The sequence below is a fragment of the Emydura macquarii genome, unplaced genomic scaffold (assembly GCF_026122565.2).
Source record: "Emydura macquarii macquarii isolate MOO-44397 ecotype Brisbane River unplaced genomic scaffold, CSIRO-AGI_Emac_v2 contig_2897, whole genome shotgun sequence".
Taxonomy (NCBI): Eukaryota; Metazoa; Chordata; order Testudines; family Chelidae; genus Emydura; species Emydura macquarii.
The window spans coordinates 33,786,800-33,812,242 of NW_027133034.1; the positions used below are offsets into that span (position 1 = coordinate 33,786,800).

The following is a 25,443-nucleotide window of genomic DNA, read 5'->3' on the forward strand; positions in this document are numbered from 1 at the left end:
TGAAAATATAATCCCAAGTATACATACAAAATGATGGGAGCTAAATTAGCTGTTACCACTCAAGAAAGGGATCTTGGAGTCATTGTGGGTAGTTCTCTGAAAACATCTTTTCAATGTGCAGCAGCAGTCAAAAAAGCTAACAATGTTAGGAATCATTAGGGAAAAAAATAGTGAATATCATAATACCATGGATTTATATATATACTGGTATGCCCACACCTGGAATACTGCATGCAGTTCTGATTGCCCCATCTCGAGAAAAGATGTATTAGAATTGGAAAAGATACAAAGAAGGGCAACAAAGGTGATTAAGCGTGTGAAACAGCTTCCGCATAAGGCGGCTGTGACTTTCCAGGTTGGATAAGAGATGACTAAGAGGGGGAGATAACTGAGGTCTATAAAATCATGAATGGTGTGGAGAAGGTGAATAAGGAAATGTTATTTACACCTTGACACAAGAACCAGGGATTACCCAATGAGATTAATAGGCAGCAGGTGTAAAACAAGCTGTGGAATTTATTGCCAAGGGATTTTGTATGAAGACCAAAAGTATTACAGGGTTCAAAAAAGAATTAGATAAATTCATGGAGGATAGGTCCATCAATGGCTAATAGAGAAGATGGTCAGGGATGCAACTTCATGCTCTGGGTGGCTGTAGCTGCTGACGTCAGAAACTGGAAGTGAGCGATGGGATGGATCACTCAGTGATTGCCTTTTCTGTTCATTCCATCTGAAGCAGCTGACATTGGCAACTGTTGGAAGACAGGAGACTGGACTAGATGGACCATTGGTCTGACCCAGTTCTCTTCTTTTTTTGTTAAAAATTAACACTTTGCTTCATTCTACATGTATTCCAAATGCAATGCAGTGAAGCTGTTTCTGTTAAATATACAGTCATCTTAGTGATGTGTTTTCTGTAAATAGACAGATGAGCAGGTATTGCTCTGACTGGTAGGTTCTGTGCTACCCTTGCTTTTGTTTTTTGTTTTTAGTTTTATTGCAGTGCATCTGAGCCTTGAAGTTCAGTTCCATATTCAGACACATTCTAAAAATTCAGGGGTGTCTGGATTCAGGTTTCCAGTTTCGGTCCATTTCAGAGATCAGGACTTGTATCTGAACTATCAAAGTTGCAGTCCATGAGGGGAAAGGGTTTGGGTTCTTGGTGCCAGTTTAGGTCCATCTGTAGATTTTAGGTGACATGAATAAATATCAAATTTCCTGCAAAGGATAATCTTAATATTTTGGCTTCCAGAGTACACCTGTAGCTAATGCCATAAGGTTGGCATCTTATTCTTTGATCCATAAGGAATGGTTTACTGAAAGAGGAAACGCTTCCACAGCAGCACTATGTGCAGGTTTTGCTTGATGCCAATAACAGCTGCCAAACACATATTTACACCAACAAGCCTGTATTCTACAAATTGCTCAGATTAGTCAATGGATCAACAAGCTTCAGCTATGTCTACAATGATAGCGGCAACGTCGCTGCCGTCAGATCAACTTATCTGGATTGACCTGAGTGGTCAGTGAAGACCCGCTCAGTCGATCCAAAAGTCGACGCTATTAATCCACCCCCTCGAGTGGTGCAGTACAGTGAAGACGGAGCGCAGAAGAGAAGCGCAGCAGTCGACGGGAGTTACGCAAGTTTTCTGGGTAGTTTGCGTAACTCCCATTGACTGCCGCCGAATCGCCGGGGTAAGTGTAGACCAATCCTTAAAATATATAGGGCAAAATGCTGAGGTCATTATTCAGATTTTACTTATTGCTTTAAATTGGAATTTGACTGAGAAAGGATTGCAGGATTGGCCCATCAATATTAGAGTTGAATATGTACATTTCAGTCAGCTAGCCCATTCCATGGCATCACTGTGGAATAACAGAATCTGTATTTGACTGTTAATTCCACGAATGTGATTGCATTGCCTTCCTTATAAGGTTATTCTGTTCTAACTTCACTGTGGCAAAGGCATAATTAGGCCATAAACCAGCATAATGAGCTGAGCATGGATCATTTCACTTTAAGGTTGATCCTCCAATGATGTAGGGATTCTTGTTTCACTCCTCACTCTTGATGCCAGTGTAAGAGTGAGAAGGCTTGGCCAGAAGGAAAAGAGGCTGTGCAATGCTAATCTTTGGCTGCATTTTCAACTTCTTTGGCCCACTAGACCTGAGGGCTGCCCTGACATGGTATAGGGGAACTGTTCCTGGACAGTGCTGCAGCAGGATCAGTGGTTTAACCACTTTGTGTGCGTGCATTTAGCCTGTGCTATGTGCATCTCAGGGAGTGGTTCATTATATGGATTTCCAAATGACATGCAGTGTATTTAAGTACATCATTTCCTTTTGTGGTGACAGCATCACATTGCATGCTCATGTTCCATTTATTCTTTCACGTCACCCCCAAGTTTATATATGGAGTATTGTTTCCTACCAAGGAAATGCACATTTTATACTTAGAATATTCTTTCTCCCAAGTGAACCAACTCATAATTTATTTATTAAATCTTGTTCTCGTAATTTGTCTGTTACTCTGATTTTTTTTACAGCTTCCTGAATTTACTTGTCGTCCGCTGTGCTAGTCCATCCCTGTTAGTTTCATTTTATCAACAAATCTGATTGCTGTCCTCTCTGCTCTTTCCTTTTTGGTTAATGGTTCTCAAATTTATTTTGATCGTGCCCTCCTTCTTTGTGTCTGTAGTACTTTACACCCTCTCATCCTCCACCACACAAGTACATATACCAACATATGCAACACCGGTGCTTCACATGAATCAGTTTCAGCGTCTTTGTTTTTCACCTCGTCATTCTTTCCTGTGGCACAAATGAGCCAACAATCTATTGTAATAAGAGCAAAAGCAAAACTATGATTGTGGTCCATGCTCACAATTAAATGTGCACACCACGTTGTAGCAAACGGATTAGCATACAGATGGCAACGACTTTGTATAATGCTATGCAAGTTTAACAAATCTGTCAAAATGCACTGTGCCTTCTAAAGGCAAATGCACAGTGCCATCTGAGGGTCTATTATGTCTGGAGGAATCAGCTTTACTAGTTATTCATTGCTTTGGGTAAAATGTGCACACTAAGATCCTTTTCATAAAGCTTCTCATGTCCCTGTTTCTCCCCTCCACCGAATATATTCTGCATCTCCTTAGAGGGGCCCACTCCCAGCTGAGCACCTCTGCTCTAGGTCATTTATGAAGATACTAAGGCTACATCTTCACTGATGTCAGATCGATTTCTCTGGATCGACTGAGTGGTCAGTGAAGACCCGCTCAGTCAATCCAGAAATCGACGTATTAAGACCACCTTCTCAAGTGGCGTAGCGCTGCGTCAGCACAGTGCAATGAAGACGGCGCGCAGAAGAGAAGCAGAGAAGTTGACGGGAGTTACGCAGGTTTTTTGTGTAGTTTGTGAACTCTTGTCGACTGCCACCGAATCTCAAGGTAAGTGTAGACAAGCCCTAAGTAACACTGACCCTTGTTGAATGCTTCAAGATATTGTTACACAAGGCCATTAATAATTACTCTTCTCCAGCCAGTTCTGTATCCATCCTACTACAGTATTCTTATCCAAATCACATTTTTGCTTTCTATATGAGACTCCATGTGGAACTGTTTTTAATATCTTTCATATAGTGTGTCCACTATGATACATTTGTCATAAAAATAATCTGGTTTAGTTTGACTAGAACTTGAGCTTACTGTGCTTATCTTAACTTTCTTCTTGCTGCTTACTTACCCTCCTCACTAGCTTCTTGAATCCTTATTTGCTCTAGGTTTTTTTATGTGATGTTGAGGTTAGATTTATTGGCCAGCAATTTCCTGGATATCCTTTTTATGGGGTGGTGAACAAGATGATTTAGGATTTTGGATATTGTCTTGGTTCATCCGATAGCAAGAGTATTGAGCTGTAGAATCTGTGTGGGCTGCTTTTTATGCAATGGAATGGATACTAGTAAACACATGTATTATGACCCTTCCTCACCTGTTTACTTTTTTCCCCATGATAATTAAACTTTCTACACCACCAGACTAAGACAGATGTTTCTAAGAACTGGGGGATACAAGGAATTAATACAGTTGAATTCTCTAGTCAGTCTAAGGGGAAAAGAATGCACTAAAGCTGCTGCTAAACTGGGTTTTTTTTTGGGGGGGGGGGGTTTCATATAGAAATATTTATTCTTTCAATTTCAAAGTCCAGAGCCATTTCCCAGTGTTAAATTTTTATGGATAAAAACAAAGGAACTAAATAAAACAGCCCTTTTTGGTAAGGTTCTTGTTACCAGGGCATCCCTGTTTACATCACAGTCCCATTAAAATAGGCTGCAGTAAGGAATTTGTGAACAGGGTGCTGTAGCCTTGCAAATTTCCTCAGGATGTGATGAATTACTGAAGTTTTGCTGATGCTCATACGTAAAGCCACTCACCTGCTTCCTGAAGTCCATCTGCAGTTTAGGATATAACTGATATTTTTCTCCTGTTTTCATGTTCACAACTTTAATAAGTGACTTGAGGACTTCTTATATTCAAGTCTGTCCTGTTTGACATTGATGAGTTAAGCTTTCTTTCTTGCAGGTTGACTGAAGTAGTGGTGATATTGTTTTTGTTAAAATGGTGATGTGCTTGTGAAGCTTAAAGGGAGTTGCTGAGATCTGGGAGAGAATTGCATGTGAAAGTGGGATTTTAAATAAGTGCCATTGGAAGGAAACAATGTAGGGACAGGTGGGAAGGAAATAGCCCAGTAAATGCCACTGTAGTATCTATTCTCCCTTGCTCAATCTGGCTGAGTGGTGGCAGGGACACTTCTGCCCTAGTCTTTTTTTATTAGGAGAAATTAAAGTTTAATTTGAAGCTTGTCCTTTAATGTTCTGGTACTAGAATATATTGTAATGAACCTGCTTGCTTACTACTGGGTATGAGTGCTTAATTTGTGCCGAGGCTTCCCAGGGCTGAGCCTCTAGGCTCGGTAGTTCATAGCCCCGGCACCTCTGGGCTTGTTGCATCAGTTATGAAAATAAAAAAATTGCTTGAGCCACAGCCTCTCTTTCATTACAAATTAAGCAGTGCTCGGTTTCTACCTTCTGCCCTGGCTGAGCTAGAGTTAAAGGATCTAGAAAATGGGATCTATAATCCATCCAGTGCAGAAAAAGGAAGAGACTTCCTGAGGCTGGAGGGGAGCCGGCTCAGGAGGGCAATAGAGCACTTTCAGTGCTGGTCTCTGAGCTCATGCTGCACAGAGCATGCTCCCAGACCTATAAAGGAGTCTGGTGTACAATGCAATACTCTGCAATGGGGTTGGGTACAATACGTTATGATTAAATAGACAATAAGTGGCGTAAAATGCATACCTTTTTAGTGAATTGAACTGAGAGCATGATGGAAGTGAATTAGTTGGGTAAAAAGCTGCGGTAGTTTGAAATCTGGTTACAAATTGAATGTGTGATAAAATGTGGCATATTCTAATTCAGATACCATTTTGTCTTTCTCCTTTGCCATTCATCTGAGGTTCCAGTTCAGGAAAGCAATAAAGCATATTCTTCAATGCATCTGTATTCTGGAATGCATTAAACCTGTGATTTTCTTTAAGCGTGTGCTTAAGTCCCATTGATTTCAATAAGATTTAAACCCAGGCTCTAAATTAAACACATGCTTACTGCTTTCCTGAATAAGGATGCTGTCCTGAAACAGGTGTGCAGAATAGACAGTAGAAAATAATTGATGTCCACTAAGAAAATAGTTTATTTATTTAAGTTCTGCAAGCATGATACATCAGAAAGGTGGTGCATTAGAGACTCAAAAAAGTCTCAGGTACAGGAAGTTATCTACATGTACTTAGATCTGTGTGCAAGTGCAGTAGCTAGATTTATAAGGTTCATGCATGTATATCTGAGAACACGAAGTCCTAAATGGAAACGACAACAACTAAAAGTTTTAGAATCTGAGCATTCCAAAAAGAATAAAAAAGTCCTATTTGTGGATTCCTGAGAATGGAAAAGTGGAAATGTATGATGTAACTAGGGTGACCAGATGTCCTCATTTTGTAGGGACAATCCCAATATTCAGGGCTTTGTCTTATATAGGTGCCTATTACCTTCTACCTCCTTTTCTGACTTTTCACATTTGCTATGTGGTCACCCTAAATGTAACTAGTTTATGATCTAGAAAAAAATATAATGAAATGCAGAATATGTGTGAAGTCATCTTATGCCAGATAAAAAAGCATTTAGACATGGGTCATTATCATTCAGAAAATGCAGTGCTGAATTCCAAGAACAGTCCCAGTTGCATTAAGTAAGAAGAACGTTTTGCTGATCATGTAACAACTAGGTCTCTAAAATGCCAATAATTTTTTGCAAAAATAAAACATAATGTATGCAAGATCAGAATGTCTCTGTGGAGATCATTCACATCCGATTTTACAGAAAGGTATTTATTTTTAGTATGTTACTCTGAAACCTTCAGTGAAGGCAGATACAGATAATATCTCGCTATAGCATGCGCTCTCTCTCTCTCTCTCTCTCTCTCTGACCCCACATCATGGTAGTGTGCTCATGTTTCCCAGGTATTTTAAAAAAAATAGATTGTGAAAGGCATTTTAATATCAGATTTCCTAGAACCCTGTGGAAATGTAAGTTGATTGGTAGTGGCAGCATGGCATCAGAAATATAGTCTGTCACTGTTGGAGCATAGTCTTGGATGGGTCACTTAGAATGCCAGAAAGAATTGTGTCTTATGCTGCTTTGTGAAGAATGTGCTATTTTTAACTTGCAGATTTTTGCAAGATTTTGCATTGCTTCTAGACTGGGCTATAAGATATTAAACTATTGAGGAAACATTAAGTACTGATATCTTCTGTTTAGTAAGCCACATTTCTTGGAGGGAAAAATCTGCTAAGTAGGTGGGAAGTGAGCAAAATCTGATAATACTGTTATAAAGCAATCAGCCACTCCCAATATAGTATTGTTCATTCTCCTATCACAAATCTATATTGCTGTAACAGCTATTGTTACACTGGTATTCTACCAAAATAACAACAGTTTAGGCACTGCATTAGCAAACATTGAGGTACTCCCATGAAACTAGAGTTTCACAGGGCATTGTTGTACTTTTACTATTACAAAAGTTTTTCAAACTGACTACCTAAAATGATTCTCTTAAATTCATATTTATGCATCTAAAATAACTGACTAGATTTTGAGAGGACCAAGCACCAACATTGAAGATACATAGCATATCTAACAATCAAACCACTTATTTAGGTTTCTCCATCCATATAATTAGGCACCAAAGTTGAAAAATTTGATTGAGGTGTTTCATAACAGTGCATGGACACCTCCATTACCAAAGAGTGCATTTGAGCTTTTTTTCTAACGCATATTTGAAAAATCTCAAGATGATGCCTATTATAAAACATGTACTGCCAGATAGATTATGCCAAGAAAGTACAGCATTATAAAACATAACCTTTTGTATTAGATATGTTACGATGAATTGGGGATATAACACACAAGATATTAACTCTTGCTGGCTCGCCTGCCTATAATTATTTTTCAGGTTTATGGGGAAATTACATTTGTGGCTTGTCTACACTTACCTCGGAGATTTGGCTGCAGTCGACCGGAGTTATGCAAACTACGCAAAAAACTTGCATAACTCCCGTCGACTTCTGTGCTTCTGTTCTGCGCTCCGTCTTCAATGCATTGCGCCGGTTCCCATCGACACAGTGCTTCGCCACTTGAGGAGATGGTCTTAATACGTCAGTTTCTGGATCGACTGAGTGGGTCTTCACTGACTGCTCAGTCGATCCAGATAAGTCAATCTGATGGCGGCGAATAGCCATAGGCACCATTTTCTAACTGCAGAGAACCTTTGGAATTGAAGAGAGATGATGCTATACAAACAGTGCTGGTGTTGCCAGCTCAGAAGAGGTTTGTCTTAGAGAAATATCAGCCAAATTTTCAATACATAACCTGCATTTGTTTCAGTGCAGTTTTACATACAGTTTTTTTCAGCATGGTATCTTTCACATCCACAAGGAGTCTAGCAGTTGTACGTACAGGTAATAGAATTTGCAATGCAAGTCTTATGTCTTGTGAAATGAATTAAACTCTAATATAATTACTATTTATATTAGAGTAGTGCCTCGGGCCATGTTCAGAATTAGCCATTGTGCTGGCTACTGTACAAACACTATTGACTTTGGTTGAGTTACACCACAGATATGAAGTGGACCCAGTATGTTTTTCCACCTCAATTCCTACTTCACATTTAACGTTCTTCATTTAAAATTACACTGTTTGAGAATTACTGAGAGGAAGGCAGCTCTTGGGGTTAAAGCACTAGACTGGGATGCCAATGTGAGGATAAATTAATTAATGTTTTCTGGGTGCACACTTACGACACTAATGAGCACCATAGTATAGGCACTACATAAACTTTTCTGACAGTTTTTGCAAAAATTACATCCCATTTTTGTCGCAAACCAAAAGATTACTTGTTGGAAAAATAGGAAGATTTGGTAGCAAAGTATCAACTGCAGAAGGAAAGAAATGAGTAAGAAAAGCCCTAGCTATGTTTGTGCTGTGTGAATATGGATTTAATAGATTCTCTTATTCTTCTGGAGATATAATTTATGTATTAAAAATTTTAAATACAATTTATTCTAGGACAGATTTTAAATGTTATCAGATATATAATATGTGGATGTGTTACTAATGATGAGTTTAATGGCCAATATGTTATAGTAAAACTTTTTTTGCTTAATTTGTGACAAAAAGTTGCATGCTGGTGGAGAAGGCTTGAACAAGTTTGAAGAAAGCAAGGGGTCACTGACAATTGCAGGTGGTCTAAAAACGGGTCATAATTTTCACAAAAAAAGTCACTCTTCTGGTGAAAACTAGAGACTTAGATGGAAAAATTTCATCCACATTTTGAATGTCAGAATTTTTCAATCAGCTGTACTGACAACTAAACAAACCCAAACCGGTTTGATTTTGCTGCCAATTATGTTTGCTGTACAAACTAATTTTTTCTTTATTCTGTTCTTGTTCTCCATTATGTAATATTATTAGATTGGCATGATTACCTTTAAGAATTTGGTCTGAAAGAATTTTATCAAGATAGATTATACAAATGCACACTTGTGAAAAATAATAATAGCTGTAAGAGACATGATGTTATTGATAAGCACTTGTCTATGTATTAACACATTCTGTTTTGAACACTAATTATTTGAATTTTAAGTGTACGGTACAGTATCTTCTTCTCTGAGTTGTTGTTATACTTAATAACATGCTGGGAATGTCCAGTCTCTATGTAGTACTAAGTAAAACCATGCATTGGTATTTTTTGCTCACCTAGTTTAAACAGTCTTACATGTTCATTTTCAGCTTTTCCTTCATGCATACCCTTATCTAAGTTAATGGTTCATATTTATTTTCATTTGTCCATTAATGTCTTCCTCTTCAGGTGCAATCTAGCCCCTGTGGTGGAGTTTGCTGCAGATGTGGGAACTAAATCTGATTTTATTACCATGAATCCATCAGTTGTACAAAGAGCATTTGGAGGCTTTCGGAATGAGAGTGACAGAGAAAAATTTGTGCATAGACTATCCATGCTGAATGACAGTGTCCTTTGGATCCCTGCTTTCATGGTCAAAGGCGGAGAGAAGCATGTGGAGTGGGTTAATGCATTAATCCTTAAGAATAAATTGAAAGTGCGAACCGCCTATCCATCACTGAGACTTATTCATGCTGTCAGAGGGTAAGTGTCTGAAAAAGACTGGTCTGTCCTTCGCACAATGGAATTCATAACTAAAATTTCCAGTAGACAGAAAAAAGCTCTAGTAAACCTAGAAAATTTCATAATGGATTACATTTGTTGATAAAGCTAAGTTTGTTTGGTTATAAATGTTCTCCACTCATTGAGTTCAAAGGTAAACATTTGGGGTGTTTTAGCTTAGTAACTTTTCTCTTTCACCTTCATGAACAGAACAATTTTATTATCATAAGGAGAAATTACTGAAAAATAAGATGAATTGAAAGCATCTGTGGGAAGCTTTTGGCACACAGAGGACAATTAAAAGTGCTTCATGTCCTTTATTGGGCAAGGCTGTGGAGGAAAAAACAGATTGGTATTTCATGAGGAAAAGTTAGATTCCACCTGTAGAAATGGTGTACCACAAAAGAGTCTGTCTGGCAGATCTGAAAAACTGGGGCTCCTTTCCAAAATATTCCTTGTTTTGTCCTGTATTGGGAGCCATTTGGGCCACCCAAAACAGCCAACTTGTCGGAATGACTGAAAGCTTAAAATTAGTTGTTGTTTAAAGCTATGTATGTGCCCAATGGAGCTAGGAGACTATTTTTGTAAACCAGTTAAAATTGAATGTGCCTCTTGGATGTGGACCTTGTAACTGTCATTCATGTCTTTGTTATTTTAAGATAAGATTACCATGGTACACACGGGATACGCCTTAAAACCATTCACAAACTAAAGTTGGTGCAATATTTCAGCTCATTTATTAAGTACACTTGCTGTGAACATATTCCATCCATGCTCCATGAACTTCACTAGTGACCTGTGGGTTTTCAGGTGGTGTTTGAGGTGTTTATTTCGATTATACAGCCCTAAACAGCTTAGAACCTGCCTGTCTGCCAGTCCACCACAGCTGAGATCAGGCGAGATGTTTTAGCTGAAGTCTCACTGGTAGACATGAGAAGAAGCTGCTGGCAGGGTGTTTTTCCATGAAAATGGTTTTACAATTCCATGGCTTTATAGTTTGCTCACCTCACTGTCCGAAACAGGTTAACTTTGACTACCTACAGATGGCAAACCTCATTTTTTTTTACTTCAGGCCTTTGAGAATAGAAGGGCAATTGTTAGAGCGAGAGATTAATGTGGTATTGGATTGCCTGGTTTGCTGTTAGTGGGTTGTTTTGAATTATACTGCTACACTTGAGTTATATTTGGGCACTGATTTTGTTGAATTTTCAAGTTGTGTCTAATGTGCCTAGAACATATGGATTCGTGCTCTTTATTTAATGTGTGTATAAATCTCAATGAATGAATGAATAAATAACATAGTAATCTTTTAAAATAAGTCCAGTTTCATTTAACAAACAACTGCTGTCAAGTCCATCTGTAGCAATAGCTTAAATTCTCAAAAGTGACTAGCGATTTGGGGTGCTTAGATTTTTGGGTGGCCAACTTGAGGCACCTTAAAAGAACCTAATTTTTAGAAAGCACTGTGAACTTATCCTCTGAAAATCAAGTCCCTTTTTTGTATCTTAAATTGGGAACCTACAGCTGAGTCACCCAAAATCACTAGTTAGTTTTGAAAATGTAGGCCAACAATTTAAAATCTCATTTAGGATTGCCCTGTTATGAGACCCTGTATTTAGAAATATATGAGATTTCAGCTCATGTGGTGTTTCAGTATTGTTAAATCTCAGGCCCTCTCTTTCAAATTGTTACTCTAAGGTTTTTTTGTGTTTTTTTTGTGGGGAGGGGGAGGCTTTTCTGACTTTTCAAAAAAAGTACAAGTCTATAGCAATGAGGTTTAGTTTTAAATACAATTTATGCCTCTGAAAAAAATACCATCTCTTTCATGTTTAGAGATACTTATTATGGCGATAACTTTTGAGATGTATGTGGTCTATATATTTCAAGCTGAACACTTAGTATGTTATGGCAATGGTAGAAGTTGAGAGGCAAAGACTAATCTTGAAGACTGGTTTTATTGCCTTATTGCCTTTATTGTTTTAAATATGCCTAAATTTCAGTTCCGCATTCCCCGGTGACAAACATGTAATGTGAAAACATGAAGTAAAATTTGTCCCCCACCCCACACACACTCCGCACTTGTTTACAAAGTTAGTCTATATGATAAGGTTGATATAGTTGATATAGTTACCTTGTCTGACTTCTGCAATAGCTTGAAACAAATACAGAACTTCATGTAGTAACTATAATTTGCATATTATGGTGTTGTAGCTCTAAGGAACATTTAATACATGACAATTCTATATTTATTTTTGTTCCATTCATTTTTATTTCAAACCCAGCCAGGGACATACACAGGAGTAAATATTTGGCCGCTTTTTGGAGGGGCACTTTCTGTGACCCTGTTGTGACCCCAGTGTCAGAGAAACTGGCTCTTCCCCCATGGCCCAAGGTCCGGAGGAGCTCGCTCTCCCCGTCCCAGCCCCAAAGGAGTTTTGTGCCTCTACTGACTACAGTGGCCCCATGGCCCTGATCGGCCCCCCTTGTGCATGCCCCTGAACTCAGTGTGAATTGTGTGATGATTTGTGCTCTTCTGAAAAAGCATGTTGCAGAAGCAACGCTACTAAAACTCTTATTTGGAGGTTGAACTTGTCATCTGTATAACAGTAGTTTTTGCTATGCTTGAGCACAAGACTACTGTCTAATAAGTAAACTGTGATAATTGATGGAGTCCTCAGCTACTGCAGAAGTGAAAGAAATAGCATTAAAATATGTAGAAGATTGCTGCTAGCTACATGGAAAAAAGGATATGTACACACAAATATTCTGTGTTTAAAAAAAGGCGGGGGGGACTTGTGAAACACATTAATCTATTATATATGCGAGCTTTCATATTTTACATCAGATAGTATTTGAAAGAATAAGACGAAATCAAGTTTGAATGTTTGATGAAAGAAAGATAAGCAAGGCTGAACTGCAAAAAGGGGCATTGTCTGTTCAGGTACTTTATTTTACCCAATATGATGATAATTGTATATTCATTACTTTTGTGATGCTTATTTTGTAGAATATCAGGGTTCTTAGAGTTTTCATATCCCTATCCTTGAATATAGTGTGGTGACTTTCATTAAAGACCACAAAAAAAGCTTGAAGTACACACCTGTGAACGTGACATTTAAAATCATTCCCCCAAATTAATATTTGTGTTTTTCTCCAAAGACACACAAACTCCCTTTTAACTTCTAAACATATGAATAGTCGTTTTTGTGTTTCCTCTCACTTGCATTCATATTATCAAGGCTTCACTGTTTTACATATTACATTGCATTTAATATTTTATACAATGGTGGTTCTTTAAATTAAACTTTAATGATGAGAGTATCAGTTAGCAAAATCACAAAGGTTCTATTGTTGCTTTTTATGTCTTGAAATGCTTCCAAAGTTATATTAAGGAAAACGGAGAGATTTTTAAGAACATAAGAATGGCCATACTTGGTCAGGCCAAAGCTCGCATATATAATAGATTAATGTGTTTCACAAGTCCCCCCTGCCTTTTTTTAAACACAGAATATTTGTGTGTACATATCCTTTTTCCTTTTTTCCATTGTACCTCAGTAACCTGTCTTCCAGCAATGACCAATGCCAGGTGCTTCAGCAGAAATGAATAAAACAGGTAATCATAAAGTGATCTAGCCCATCAGCCATTCCCAGTCTCTGTCCCTTTGCCTATCCTGGTGAATAATCATTGATTGACCTATCCTCCATGAACTTATCTAGTTCCTTTTTGAACCCCATTATAGTTTTGTCCTTCACAATATCCTCTGGCAAGAGTTCCACAGGTTGACTGTGCATTGTGTGAAGAAATATTTCCATTTGTTCATTTTAAATCTGCTGCCTATTAATTTCATTTGGTGACCCCTAGTTTTTATATTATGAGAAGGAGTAAATAACACTTCCTTATTTGCTTTCCCCACACCAGTCATGATTTTATAAACCTCTATCATATCCTCCCTTAGTTGTCACTTTTTCAACTGGTCTTATTAATTTCTTCTCATATGGAAGCTTTCAAATACCCCTAATCATTTCAGTTGCCCTTTTCTGTACCTTTTCCAATTTCAATATATCTTTTTTGAATATGCAGTATTCAAGATGTGGGTGTATCATGGATTTATAAAGAGGCAATATAATATTTTCAGTCTTATTATCTATCCCTCTCCTAATGGTTTCCAGCATTGTTAGCTTTTTTGACTGCTGCTGCACATTGAGTGGATGCTTTCAGAGAACTCATTGAAATGATAGGCTACGTACCACAATTAATAATTTTGCAGTTTCACATTTGAGTTCCTTCAGAACTCTTGTGTGGATACCATTTAGTCCTGGTGACTTATTACTGTTTAATTTATCAGTTTGATCCAAAACCTCCTCTAATGCCACCTTAAGGTGGGACTGTTGCTCAGATTTGTCACCTAAAAAGAATGGGTCAGGTTTGGGAATTTTCCTAATATCCTCAGCTGTGGAGACGGAAGCAAAGAATTCGTTTAGTTTCTCTGCAATAACCTTATCTTCCTTGAGCGCTCCTTTAACATCTTGATAGTCCAGTTGCCCTACTAGACATTTAGCAGGCTTCCCTCTGATGTATTTAAAAAATATTTTGGCTAGCTGTTCATCAAATTCTTTTTTGGCCTTCCTAATTATAGTTTTACACTTCACTTGCCAGAGTTTATGCTCCTTTTTATTTTCCTCAATAGGATTTAACTTCCACTTTTTAAAGGATGCCTTTTTGCCGCTAACTGCTTTTTACCTTGTTGTTTAGCCATGGTGGCACTTTTTTGGTCCTCTTACTACGTTTTTTAATTTGAGGTATACATTTAAATTGTGCCTCTATTATGGTGTCTTTAAAAAGTTTCCATGCAGCTTTTAGGGATTTCACTTTTGGCACTGTACCTTTCAATTTCTGTTTAACTAGCTTCCTCATTTTTAGTTCCCCTTTCTGAAATTAAATGCTACTGTGGTGGGCTGCTTTGGTATTTCCCCCAAAGACATAATATTAGGAGGAGCTTCCAAAGTGGTATCCTGAACTTGAAAGGATAATCCAATGGGGATAAATAAAATGTGCGACTTGATGTTTAAATTAATTCATGAAGTTGTTTTGAAAGAAAGGAATTTTCATCTCTGCTAGAGAAGATGCCCTTTATGGCCTACACATTCACTGTTTTTTCTTTTGAGGGACAGAGCACTTCCATAGAGTTCTGATGCGCAAATTGAGGGTCTTTGGTGATACTTGTCTAATTTTTATTAGATTTGCAAGTACAATTCTACAAAAGCTTGCAAAGTAGAACTGTGTATTATTTGTGAGATAGTAATGCTCAAAGGCCCAGTCAGCCTTAGGGTATGTCTACACTACAATGAAACACCGACGGTTACAAGGTGACTCGCTCAAGTCAGCTGACTTAGGCTTGCAAGGTTGCAGTATATACATTTGATCTCAGACAGGAGCCTGGGCTAAGAGACCCTGTATGAAGGGAGGGTCTCAGAGCCCGGGCTTCAACCCTAGCCCAACTGTCTACACCTCCAGCCCAAGCCCCAGGAACCTGAGTCAGCTGACCTGGGCTCTGCGACTCAGTGCCATGTTTTTTTATTGCATTGTAGACCGACCGAACACAATGCGTCTCTGTGCGTTCTTTACAAACACAAAGCAAGGGACAGTCCCTACCCTCAGGAGCTTACAATCAAATTGTAAAATATTCAGTTTTTGTAGAACAAGTCAAACTTTGTCCTGTGCAACTCTATGTTTAATTCAGTGTCAAGAGCTCAGTTGTCTGACGCACCTGAATTTTCATTAAATTTTCATGAAAAATTTGGAGCTCTAGGGAGACTGTAGTGTAAAGCAGGCTGGATGACTTTATGACTCTTGTTTCCAACTTGTCATGTTGAGCAAGGATTAAAGAAATTTCATGCTTCAGCACGTAGGCTTTTGGTTGCAGGATTCAGGAAGGAATCACCCCTGCTTTTTTCCTATGAACAGCATTGCCAAGTCATCCGGGGCATTATTTTCCTTCATCTTTCTCTAACCATCAGGCATAAGCAATTGCCAGAGAAAGGATATTAGACTTGATAGACCACTGAGGTGATCTAGTATGACTAAATTATATCTTCATACGTACTAGTGTATGTAATAACAAGACAGTTTTGCAGTGATCACATATGGCACCAAACCTTTCTCTTCTTATTCATTTAGCTCTGTTGGCTTTAATACGATTACTTTTAGCAGGATCTGGTCATTCTTCTTCTTGAGAATGTATCCTACTCTTCCCCCACATTATGAGAGAATTTCAAGAAAACTTTATTTTTTTCTGGTCATTTGTGGGCTGTTTGGTTCATAAGAAAGGTAATGTGGTGTTTGAAAAATAAATTGCTTTTTTGCAGATTTCATGCTCTATTAAACTTCTGTGAATGATGGGTATTGCTCAGAAATCTCATGATGATTTAAAGCTTTGTATGCACATATTATGTAAATACTAAGTCCACTATGATAACTGCATTTTTAAGCAATTGCATATCTTCAGTGACCTTTACATTCAGATTCTGACTTAAGCAGTTCTTGCCCATGATGATCAAGTCGTTTTATGCTGTAATCCTTTTCCTGTGGGCAAATGCAAAGAAATTTCTCTTACGTGTTGTATTGCTTGGTCAGATATCAGTTTATATCACTACTTACAATTTGGGTCACTAAGAGTTTTTCTTTGGACAATTGCATGACTTCCTCATGCATTATTTCTAATAGCTTTTACTGAACTTTTTATGTAATTGTGCATGCATTATTGACAAAATAATTGAGGTAATCAATACCCCATGGTGTTCAAGATTAACAGTAGGAAGTAGAACCTCTAAATTAAAGGTTTAATTGATTTAAATGATTCGCTCTCTCTAGTTCCTGACAGGAAGGTTAATTATAGGGTAATTCCAGTAAGCAAACCACATAGCTTTTAACAATAAATTGAATTGAACAAAAAATTTAAGAAAAATAAAACCAGGGTTTATTTATGGACCTGAGGCTTCATGCTGAGCTGTTGTTTTTCTTTGTTTATGTTTTTAATGATATTTTCCTATTCAACTATTTTATGGTGTGAGTGCAGTGTCTACATATAGGGTCTGGTCTGAGTATCTTGTTGAGTCAGAACTTCCATGGAAGCCACATTAAACAGCAGACACAGAGATGATCAGAACTTACTAAGATTGGCTAACATTGTGGCACAAATGCTGCTCTTCATTTCCACTAATGGAGGGCAACTAAAACTAGCAGAGCAAGGGGTGCTCTCTTCAGTGGCATTGTGTTCTGCAGACCCCATGGATAGCTGTTAACACTGCTCCAGAGAGCATTAACTTCCAGTGAGTTCCTTCTGAAGCGAAATAGTGCACCAAAGCTCCTGTAAGAACCACACCATCAGAGGGAGGGTAACAGAAGGCAACATGGAGGGGCTGGACGGAAGTACACATAGTTCTAGGAACTGGAGAGCTGTGGCAAAATTATCCACAGATCCCTGGGTTCTGTGGGTCTGAAGGTCTATTCCCTCTGCTTCCTCCACAGTCCTCATTCCTCTTTGATAAGAGTATGCAAAGAAACTCATGAGGAACAAAAAAAGAGTCAGCAAAACAATTTTACGGTCTTCTATACTCTAATTCTGGGACGTGAACCCGCCTTGTCTACCCTCTTTCTCTCCCCATAACTCCTATAAATAGTGTCCTCATCTGTATCTTAACTTAAATGTAATGAATGATCCTGGCTTTTTTTAGTTGCAATTAGAATCATCCCTTGAACTGTTAGTCATTCAACATCCATCTCACTGGAAATTTCTTCATGCCTTCATAGCCTTTTGTGTAGGGGAAATTTCATAGCCATTCTACAGGCTTTCCCTATATTAAGATTTTCATCTTGCCACTGCTTGTGAAAGACAGTAATGAGATTGATCTTGTACTCCCTATTGAGGCAAAATTCCTAATGAAGTCTTTGTGAGTTTTGCCTGAGGAGTAAGAATTACGGGATTGTGCCTATTTATGGTCATATTTCAGTGAAGAGTCCTTTTCCTTTATAAGTTGAGACAAACCGCTGTTATTTTGAAGGGAATGACCTTTTATACAACTTCACTCTGATAGTGATCACACAGTTGGTAGTACAGAAAAATAATACTTTGTGCAGAATCAAATAGTCTTCCTGCAGCTCTATGCTAAACAATTGCTGGGAGGGATCAATGCTGCACTTTGTGGAGGGTGAGAAAGAGGAACTGAATGTCTTGCTTCTCTTCTGTTTGAACTGTGGGAGAAACAAGAACAAATTAATACCATGCTTCTTGAGAGGAGTTTGGGGACATTTTTCTGGCAAACTTGGAACCTACAGGAGCTGGGGAATGGGAGATCGTGCAGGGAAATGAGGCTTGTTCTCTGATGGTTTTGTATCTCTGGTGAGATCACTCAGTACATCTGCCAGTTTTGGAGACAGAATGCTCTACTTCTTCCCTGTGGGTGTAAACCCTGCCAAACTGCTGGATGAAATTAAGGGGAAACTCAGACAGTGCAAATGGGAGTTTCCATTCCCCCTACATTTGATTGATTATTCTTAGTTTTTGCTGGATTGATGGCAATTGGATTGTCTGTTTCTTTGCTTTCTTCATGATAGTCTTTTTTAATTCTGCTCTACAGCTAGTAACTGGAAAATAGATGATTCAGGTGTAAGAGCAATTTCTGAATCTGTTCTTATTACTAGGATTGACTTGCAGGATCCACCAAGAGGAATGCAAAATGCCAGGAAAAAAACTAAAGTCATCTGAAAAATGTTAAGTAAATTCCTTATTTTCAGGCATTATGCAGCTTAGCTTGTCTACCCTCCATCACAGCACTGTGCATAATAATAATTACTATTAATAAATTGAACAGGGAATAACCCACAGTTTACTTGTACAATATATTTACAGAATTGTATTTATTTTGACAGCCTTTTGACCACTGCCTTGTTCTGTTTCAGTTTCAGCTTTTTCACTCTGAGGTTTTGGCAGGTTCTTGTCCCAAGATCAGGCCCAGTATTATTAAAATGACTGTTTTGTTGGGAGCCTTGATGCACACAGCTGCAACACTCACACTTTCAGAACCCTTCTGTATTTACAATAGTTTATTAATATAGTTAGCAAAGCCACAAACACTCTAACCCAGTGAGGTGCATAGAGATAATACACGATGTACATCTGAACATCCATATACTCCCACCATCCCTTGCAGAACAATCTGAAATGTTAACCATTATCTTCCTCATCACTATTGCCTTCCTCCTCATCCCCAGTGGCCATCATTCTGGCACCTGTCAAGGGCTACGTCTCTCTCCTTCTCCCACAGGCTTGGATACAACTTTTATAATATGTTACGCTGACACCACTATGTCTAATGCATATTCAGTCAGGGGTTCTCCTCTCTTCCTTATTTGTATTTCCTCACCCTATTAATTTTTTGGCATCCTTCTCCTATAGGTTAATATATTGATGATCTCAATTTATCATATGTCAATTCATTGTCATGGCACTCTTGTGGTCAGACATCTGTAGATGTTCTGTCCTAAAATATTCAAAAGCTGGTGTTAACTCATATTCCTGTGGTTGGCTGGTGTCATTAAGGACAAATTCCCCCTTAAATGAATTCTATTCTCAGATCCCAAAACTTAAGGGTAACCATTAGGCCATTTATCTATGCCAGAGTTGATAGGCCTCAAACTAACTGCTGAAGCCAACATCTTACAGGATACAGGCTGGTAAGTTCCTTGTTTAACTGCTAAATAAAATAAATGCTAAAGGTAGCTCTATGGGCTACACATTCAGACCCTGCAGGGATGACATTAGGGAGAAAGTGCACCTGGGGCTAGTATGAGGTTTCTGCCTTTAAAATGATTTGCAAAGGATTTAAAATAATTGGATTTGTGCCCTCTATTGCTTCTACGTGATATATAAGGAAATCCTATAAGGTTTATTTGTATTATCGTGGCATTTTAAAGTAGATTTTTATCTTAGAAATTTCAGGACTATTAGCTGTGATTTTTCCTGGTTTTGTAGAGGGTCTTGGAAGATATATATAGTCAGCTCTCACACCTTACTTGAACTTGTAAATTGACAGGATAGGGATTTTGAATATTTAACCAAGAATTTTTTCTCTAAGTTGTGAATTAGTTAATGAAGCAAAGCAGGAGTAAAATAAATAAAGAGGATTAGTGTGACTAAAAATCCCTTTTTCTTTTACTTTCTCAGTTTACATTCTCTTGGCTATTTTGTCATAATTTCACTAGTTCTCCAGTAACCATAGAGTTTTCCAGAAAATATTGGATCTGAATTTCTAAACACATAACCACCCTCCTTTTGGGAAAAAAACACCACCACCACCATCAAAAAACTTTTTCAGGTCTTTTGTACAGATGATGAAGAAAACAAACAACAAATATACACGCCTGTTTCTTCCCCATTGTGTGTCACCTTTATACTACATGCTTGAATGTCACTGTTTGACTTTAATGAGTTGGATTCATCTCTTAAAGAACAACAAAGCATTGAATGTATTTCTGCATAGATGATCATGAGATGTAGATGATGTCACCACAAGACAGACTGGTACCTTTTACCTCACTCCAAGTCATAGGATTGCTTATTATTTTATATAGAATTTAAAAAATAGCCCAACCTGTTGCCAGTAAATCGGTGGGAATTCTGCTGTTGGCTGCAATGTGAGCAGGACAGAGCCCTACCAATTTAAGCTAGAAAACAAATTAACATTGACTTGGTTGTCCTACAGTTGAGAATGCAGCAAAAATTCTAATCAAGGGGGCTTAAGTATGCCTTCAGATACTTCAGTGGGAGTCATGAGCATATATTTGAAGGGAGGATTTGACTCAATCTTTTTTCTTTTGCATATAAGTCCAATAGTAAATAATCCATCATCTTCTAAATTCCTTTGTGTAACACATTCTAAAGACTTCTTTTTTAGTTTACATGTGGCTTTTTAAGAACAGCCGTTTGGGGATCTGTTTTTCAAATAAACCATGTTAATTCAAAACAGTAAGATAGACTTTTTAAATAAACACGAGCTGTGGGCTTGGTGCCTAAAAATAGAGTTAACTAGTCATTTAAAAGTTATGAATGTCAACCCTCTGTAAGGCTGTGACTTCCATTTTTACTCTTTCATGATAGAAATCATATTTGAAAATATACACAAATTCACATGAGCACTGTGGAGAGAGCATATATATAGATATAGATATCGATATATTCCATTCATCTTTGGATGGGCACAGGAATCTTTATCTCAAGTAGTTTGCACCCATTTAAACATATTTTTAGTACATCAGTAACAGAATGTTGAGAAGTTATTGATAGCACTTCACTTTTTAAATTTGGTTGCTGTTTGTATGCTAGGGATGGGACTGGGGGATTTCCAGTCAGAATTAGCAATCATTTTCTCCTCTACTGTCAAACACTATCTGTAGAAAGAATCTGAGAGCTTGTTCACACTTACCCAGAAATTCAGCAGCAGTCGACGAGAGTTACGAAAACCACGCAGAGTAATTTGCGTAATTCCGGTCGACTGCTTCTGCGTGCTGTGCTGACGGGAACTAGCTACGCTAGTTGAGGGGGTGGACTTATTCAGTCGACTCCCTCATCGATTGAGCGGGTCTCACTGACCGCTCAATCGATCATGGAAGATCGATCTGGCGGCAGCGAATTTGCCGCCGCCAGTGTAAACATAGCCTGAGATAAGATACCACAGCTAGCCAATACACTATCTCTTCCCCACAGTGTGTTTTGCAGGAGGCACAGTTGCCAAAAACCTTTGCAAAGAGGAAGTTGTGGGTGTATCAGAGTTGTGCCAAAATGCAAAATGGATACATTTTACACTCATGTCAAAATCCTTGGCTTCAAGTAAAATTTATAACTTCCACAGCGACCTTAAAATATACGTGTGGCCTGAAATTGGTATGACTTCTGTCAGGAGAGTATTCAGTTCCTCATTACATTCCCACAGTGTAAATCTACTTCTGCAAACTTTTTAAACTCTTTGGAAGAAGGACTTATAATCACAGATTCATGGTGCTGAGGCACAAATACCCCTCTCATAAGAAACTTTTACAGCATGGTCTCAAGTGGTTGTTTCTTTCTGTCTTAGCAGAAATGTCAGTCACAAAAGATCTGTTAAGGAAAAACCTCACAGGAGAACTTAGACAAGATCCTTGCAAGGGTCTCCAGTTTCATGAGCTTGATGTACTGCTGAATGCTGGCCACCAGCTTCACAGACGGAACTCAGGGCCTTATCTAGCACCCACTGACATCAGTGAGAGTCTTTCCAATGATGTCAGTAGGCATTGGACAGGGTCTTCATAAAGGAAGAGAGTCACTGGTTAAATTGGTGTCTCCCTAAATCCCTCAGGTCATGTCATAGCATGACCTAAGGTGGAGAAAGACAATGGGTAGGACTCTGGACTTGAATGACTTCTCCAAGGTCACACAGGAAGTCTGTGACAGAGCCAGAAATTTGAACTCCTGAGTGCCTTAGCCATGGGACAGCCAAACAAGTGTGAGTATTTTGCCAAATATTTGCTTACTTATGTAGTTCAGAAAGGGCAGATAAATAAAGCACTTCATTGATCTATAAATGGGTTTTTTTCTGGTTTTGTTTTTTTATTTTTAGTTTTTATAAACTTCTGGACATGAAAAGTCTGGGACCTGTGCCAGTATATACACACACTTGATTTCTATAACATTGATGACTTGAAGTTGAGTAGTTTTGAATTCAAACTAAGGATCTCGCTTCAAATTAGTATTAATGATATGGTCGTTCGTAAATAAGTAGGGCCATTGGCAATATACAATGACTTGCAGCTTATTTATTTCAGCTAGACATTTTAATATTTGCTTGAAGGGTATAAGCAACAAAGTGAATAATATTTGCATTTTTTTAAAGAAAAAGGATAAATATTTAAAAATAGATTTGCAAGGTTTCATTTTTGAGAATGTGATTTTCATGCAGTTCATTGGAACTGGTTAGCTAGTTTATTGGAAATTAGTCATGATACTTTTTTTTTAGTTGATTTATAATAGTAATAATAATGTGCATCCCTCCACTTGAACACCTTTGTTCTATATTAAAAACTCATAAAACCTGCAATAACAAAATAAGACAAATGATATAATAAAGTACACACACACTCACACTCTCTCTCTCTCTCTCACACACACACACACACACACACACACACACACACACACACACACACACACACACACACACACTTCCATTTGCCTGACAAGAAGCAGCAGTCATATAACAAAGACCCTCAAGCGCACTCCATTATCTCACTTTCCCAAATGCCCAGTAGAAAAGATGGGCTGATACAGAAAACTATCAAATCTGGGTTTCGTCAGACCAAGGAGAAAAGCAAGTCATGGGATCCTCCTGGAGAGCATAATGCCAGCCATCCGCTGCTCTGTATCACAGGTTCTTTTGTGGTTAAGAGGTTGCTCAGGGAATTAATAACAGTATCTAGAGTCTTTCACCCATATGCCACAGTTTTTTCTCTGGCCTAGTCCAGGAGTGATTGGAAGTCATTGTCATCTGATGGCTACGTGGCCTATATGAAATAAGTTGGTGGTCTTGGCCCAGTAGCCAATCACAGTTGGTGCTAATTAGCACTTACGTTAGCAGAGCAGCCAGAGGCTGAATGGACATGGAAACTAGGAAGTGGACTGTGGCATTTTGGCACATCCTTGTGATGCCTGTAGATGTTCTCTGTGTGTGAGTGTGAGAGAGAGAGAGAGAGAGAGAGATGGATGAATGGAGAATATTTACCACGCTGTCAATCTGGCATCTTTCATGAGCATTATATTCCAGTAGGTTCTGATTCAGCAAACCATGCCTTTTCAGGAAAAACCTTAAGCATGAGTTTAAATCCCATTAACTCCTGTTCTTAAGGACTTTACTAAATCTGGGTCCTAGATTGTAACCTGTTCCTCTTTGGTTATTTAAGTCCTTTATTTGTGTATGTATTCATCATGGCTCTTCTGATTGGCTAATACACATCCCATTTGTCAGTGTATTTTTAACTGCAAAATCCATAGCTTTATATCTGATTAATATGTCCTGGTTTATTATACTTATCAAATCTAATTGTCTGTAATAGATATTTTATATATAATACTCTCTAAAAAGGAGACCTTAAATTGTCTTATTTAAAGAAAAAATGGTCACATTTCATGCTGTAGTTACTCTAACAAATAGCACCAAATAATAATAAGCATGTGCTTTACCATATGTATCAGGAACAGATATTGGGCTGGATTGACCTCTGTGGGCTTGGGTGCAAGTTGAGAACAGTTCTAAATTCATGAGAGCTCCATCGGAGGCCAGCCTGAAGAGATTGCCTTGGAGATGCACTGAATCACCATGTTTGCCAGATCATGCCATGCCACTCTCTCTGGTGTGCCTGCCTTCTCTGTGGGCAGTATTGGCTGGCCCCTGACCTGACATTGTGAACGGTTTGCACTGCTGCTGCCCCTCAGTGAGTGAGCGTTCCACCGTTGGGGCTCCATAGCTTGGATTCCAGAAGAACTCTAGGAACTAATTAGGCCATTTATTTTGAACTTCATGATGTGTAGTTTTGAACTTCACATCAGATCTAAAAGGTAAAGGTTGCAGACCACACCCTTACTGTATTGAACACGGTGCAGCGTATCTTAATTTCTTGCATTTTTCCTTTTCATGTTAGTGTGTCCAAAAAGGAGAAGTATTGGGATTTTTTCTATAGCGAAAACATATTCCTTGGATATTAGCATAAGAGCAGTTACCTATATTAGTAGGAAAGACTAGAGCCAATGGAGGAATTAGAACCAATGCAAGTTGTTAACTTTAATTATACCATTCCAGTGGTATGCTTTTGAAATTTAAAAAAAGAACAAAACAGAGATAAAGGTAATTTGTGGCAATGCTTGTCCAACACAGTAAGAATCCCAAGCTTTTCTTTTTTGAAATGCAGGTTTTAAAAATTAAAACTGAAGTATACAGTTTATTACAAAGCACTGAGGGATCATCACACAATCAAACTGCTGCACTGGCAGAATATTCCTAACACTGTCATTTTACAGTTAGACTACATCATGCTGTTTTCCTAACTACTCTGACCGCTGGATTATCATCTCTCATCAGAAAAAAGGCATCTTTGTTTTTCACTAGGGGAGTAGAGCTCTTCATTTTATGTGGCTTTTCCAGAGTGAGCAGTGTGTAGTTATGTAGTCTTATCCATTCAACCCAAATGTTGTCTTGTTACAAGCCATGTAATGTCATGGTTTCATTCTATATCACACCTGCCTTTCTTACAAATAGAGACACCCAGTAAAAGTGAGAATTATGGCCCCTGCAACAGAGCACTTAAGTACATGATTAACTTTAAGCATGTGCTTGTATCCCATTGATTTCAGGGAGATTTAACACTTGCTTAAAGTTGAGCATCAGTGCTTTTCTGAACCAGGATCTGTATTAGCTACAACATAATTTGTATGACCATCATTTAAAGGCCATCCCTCTTTGCAACAAAAAGACCATTTTATCTTACAAAAATCAGTCTTTTACTAGATTAGGATGAATTTCTCAAATAAACATTCATATGAATGCACTAAAACGTATAGACCAGACTCTTGCTCTT

General features: G+C 38.2%; 1 protein-coding gene across 2 annotated transcripts in view; it reads left to right on the forward strand.

Moving 5' to 3' along the window:
• ST8SIA4 (ST8 alpha-N-acetyl-neuraminide alpha-2,8-sialyltransferase 4) overlaps nucleotides 1-25,443 on the forward strand; it is an 84,792-nt gene that overhangs the window by 39,581 nt on the left and 19,768 nt on the right. For both annotated transcript variants that reach the window (XM_067568765.1, XM_067568766.1), the window contains exon 4: nucleotides 9,474-9,767. In XM_067568765.1, coding sequence (XP_067424866.1) covers nucleotides 9,474-9,767 — 294 coding nt within the window. The remainder of the gene's footprint in view (nucleotides 1-9,473; nucleotides 9,768-25,443) is intronic.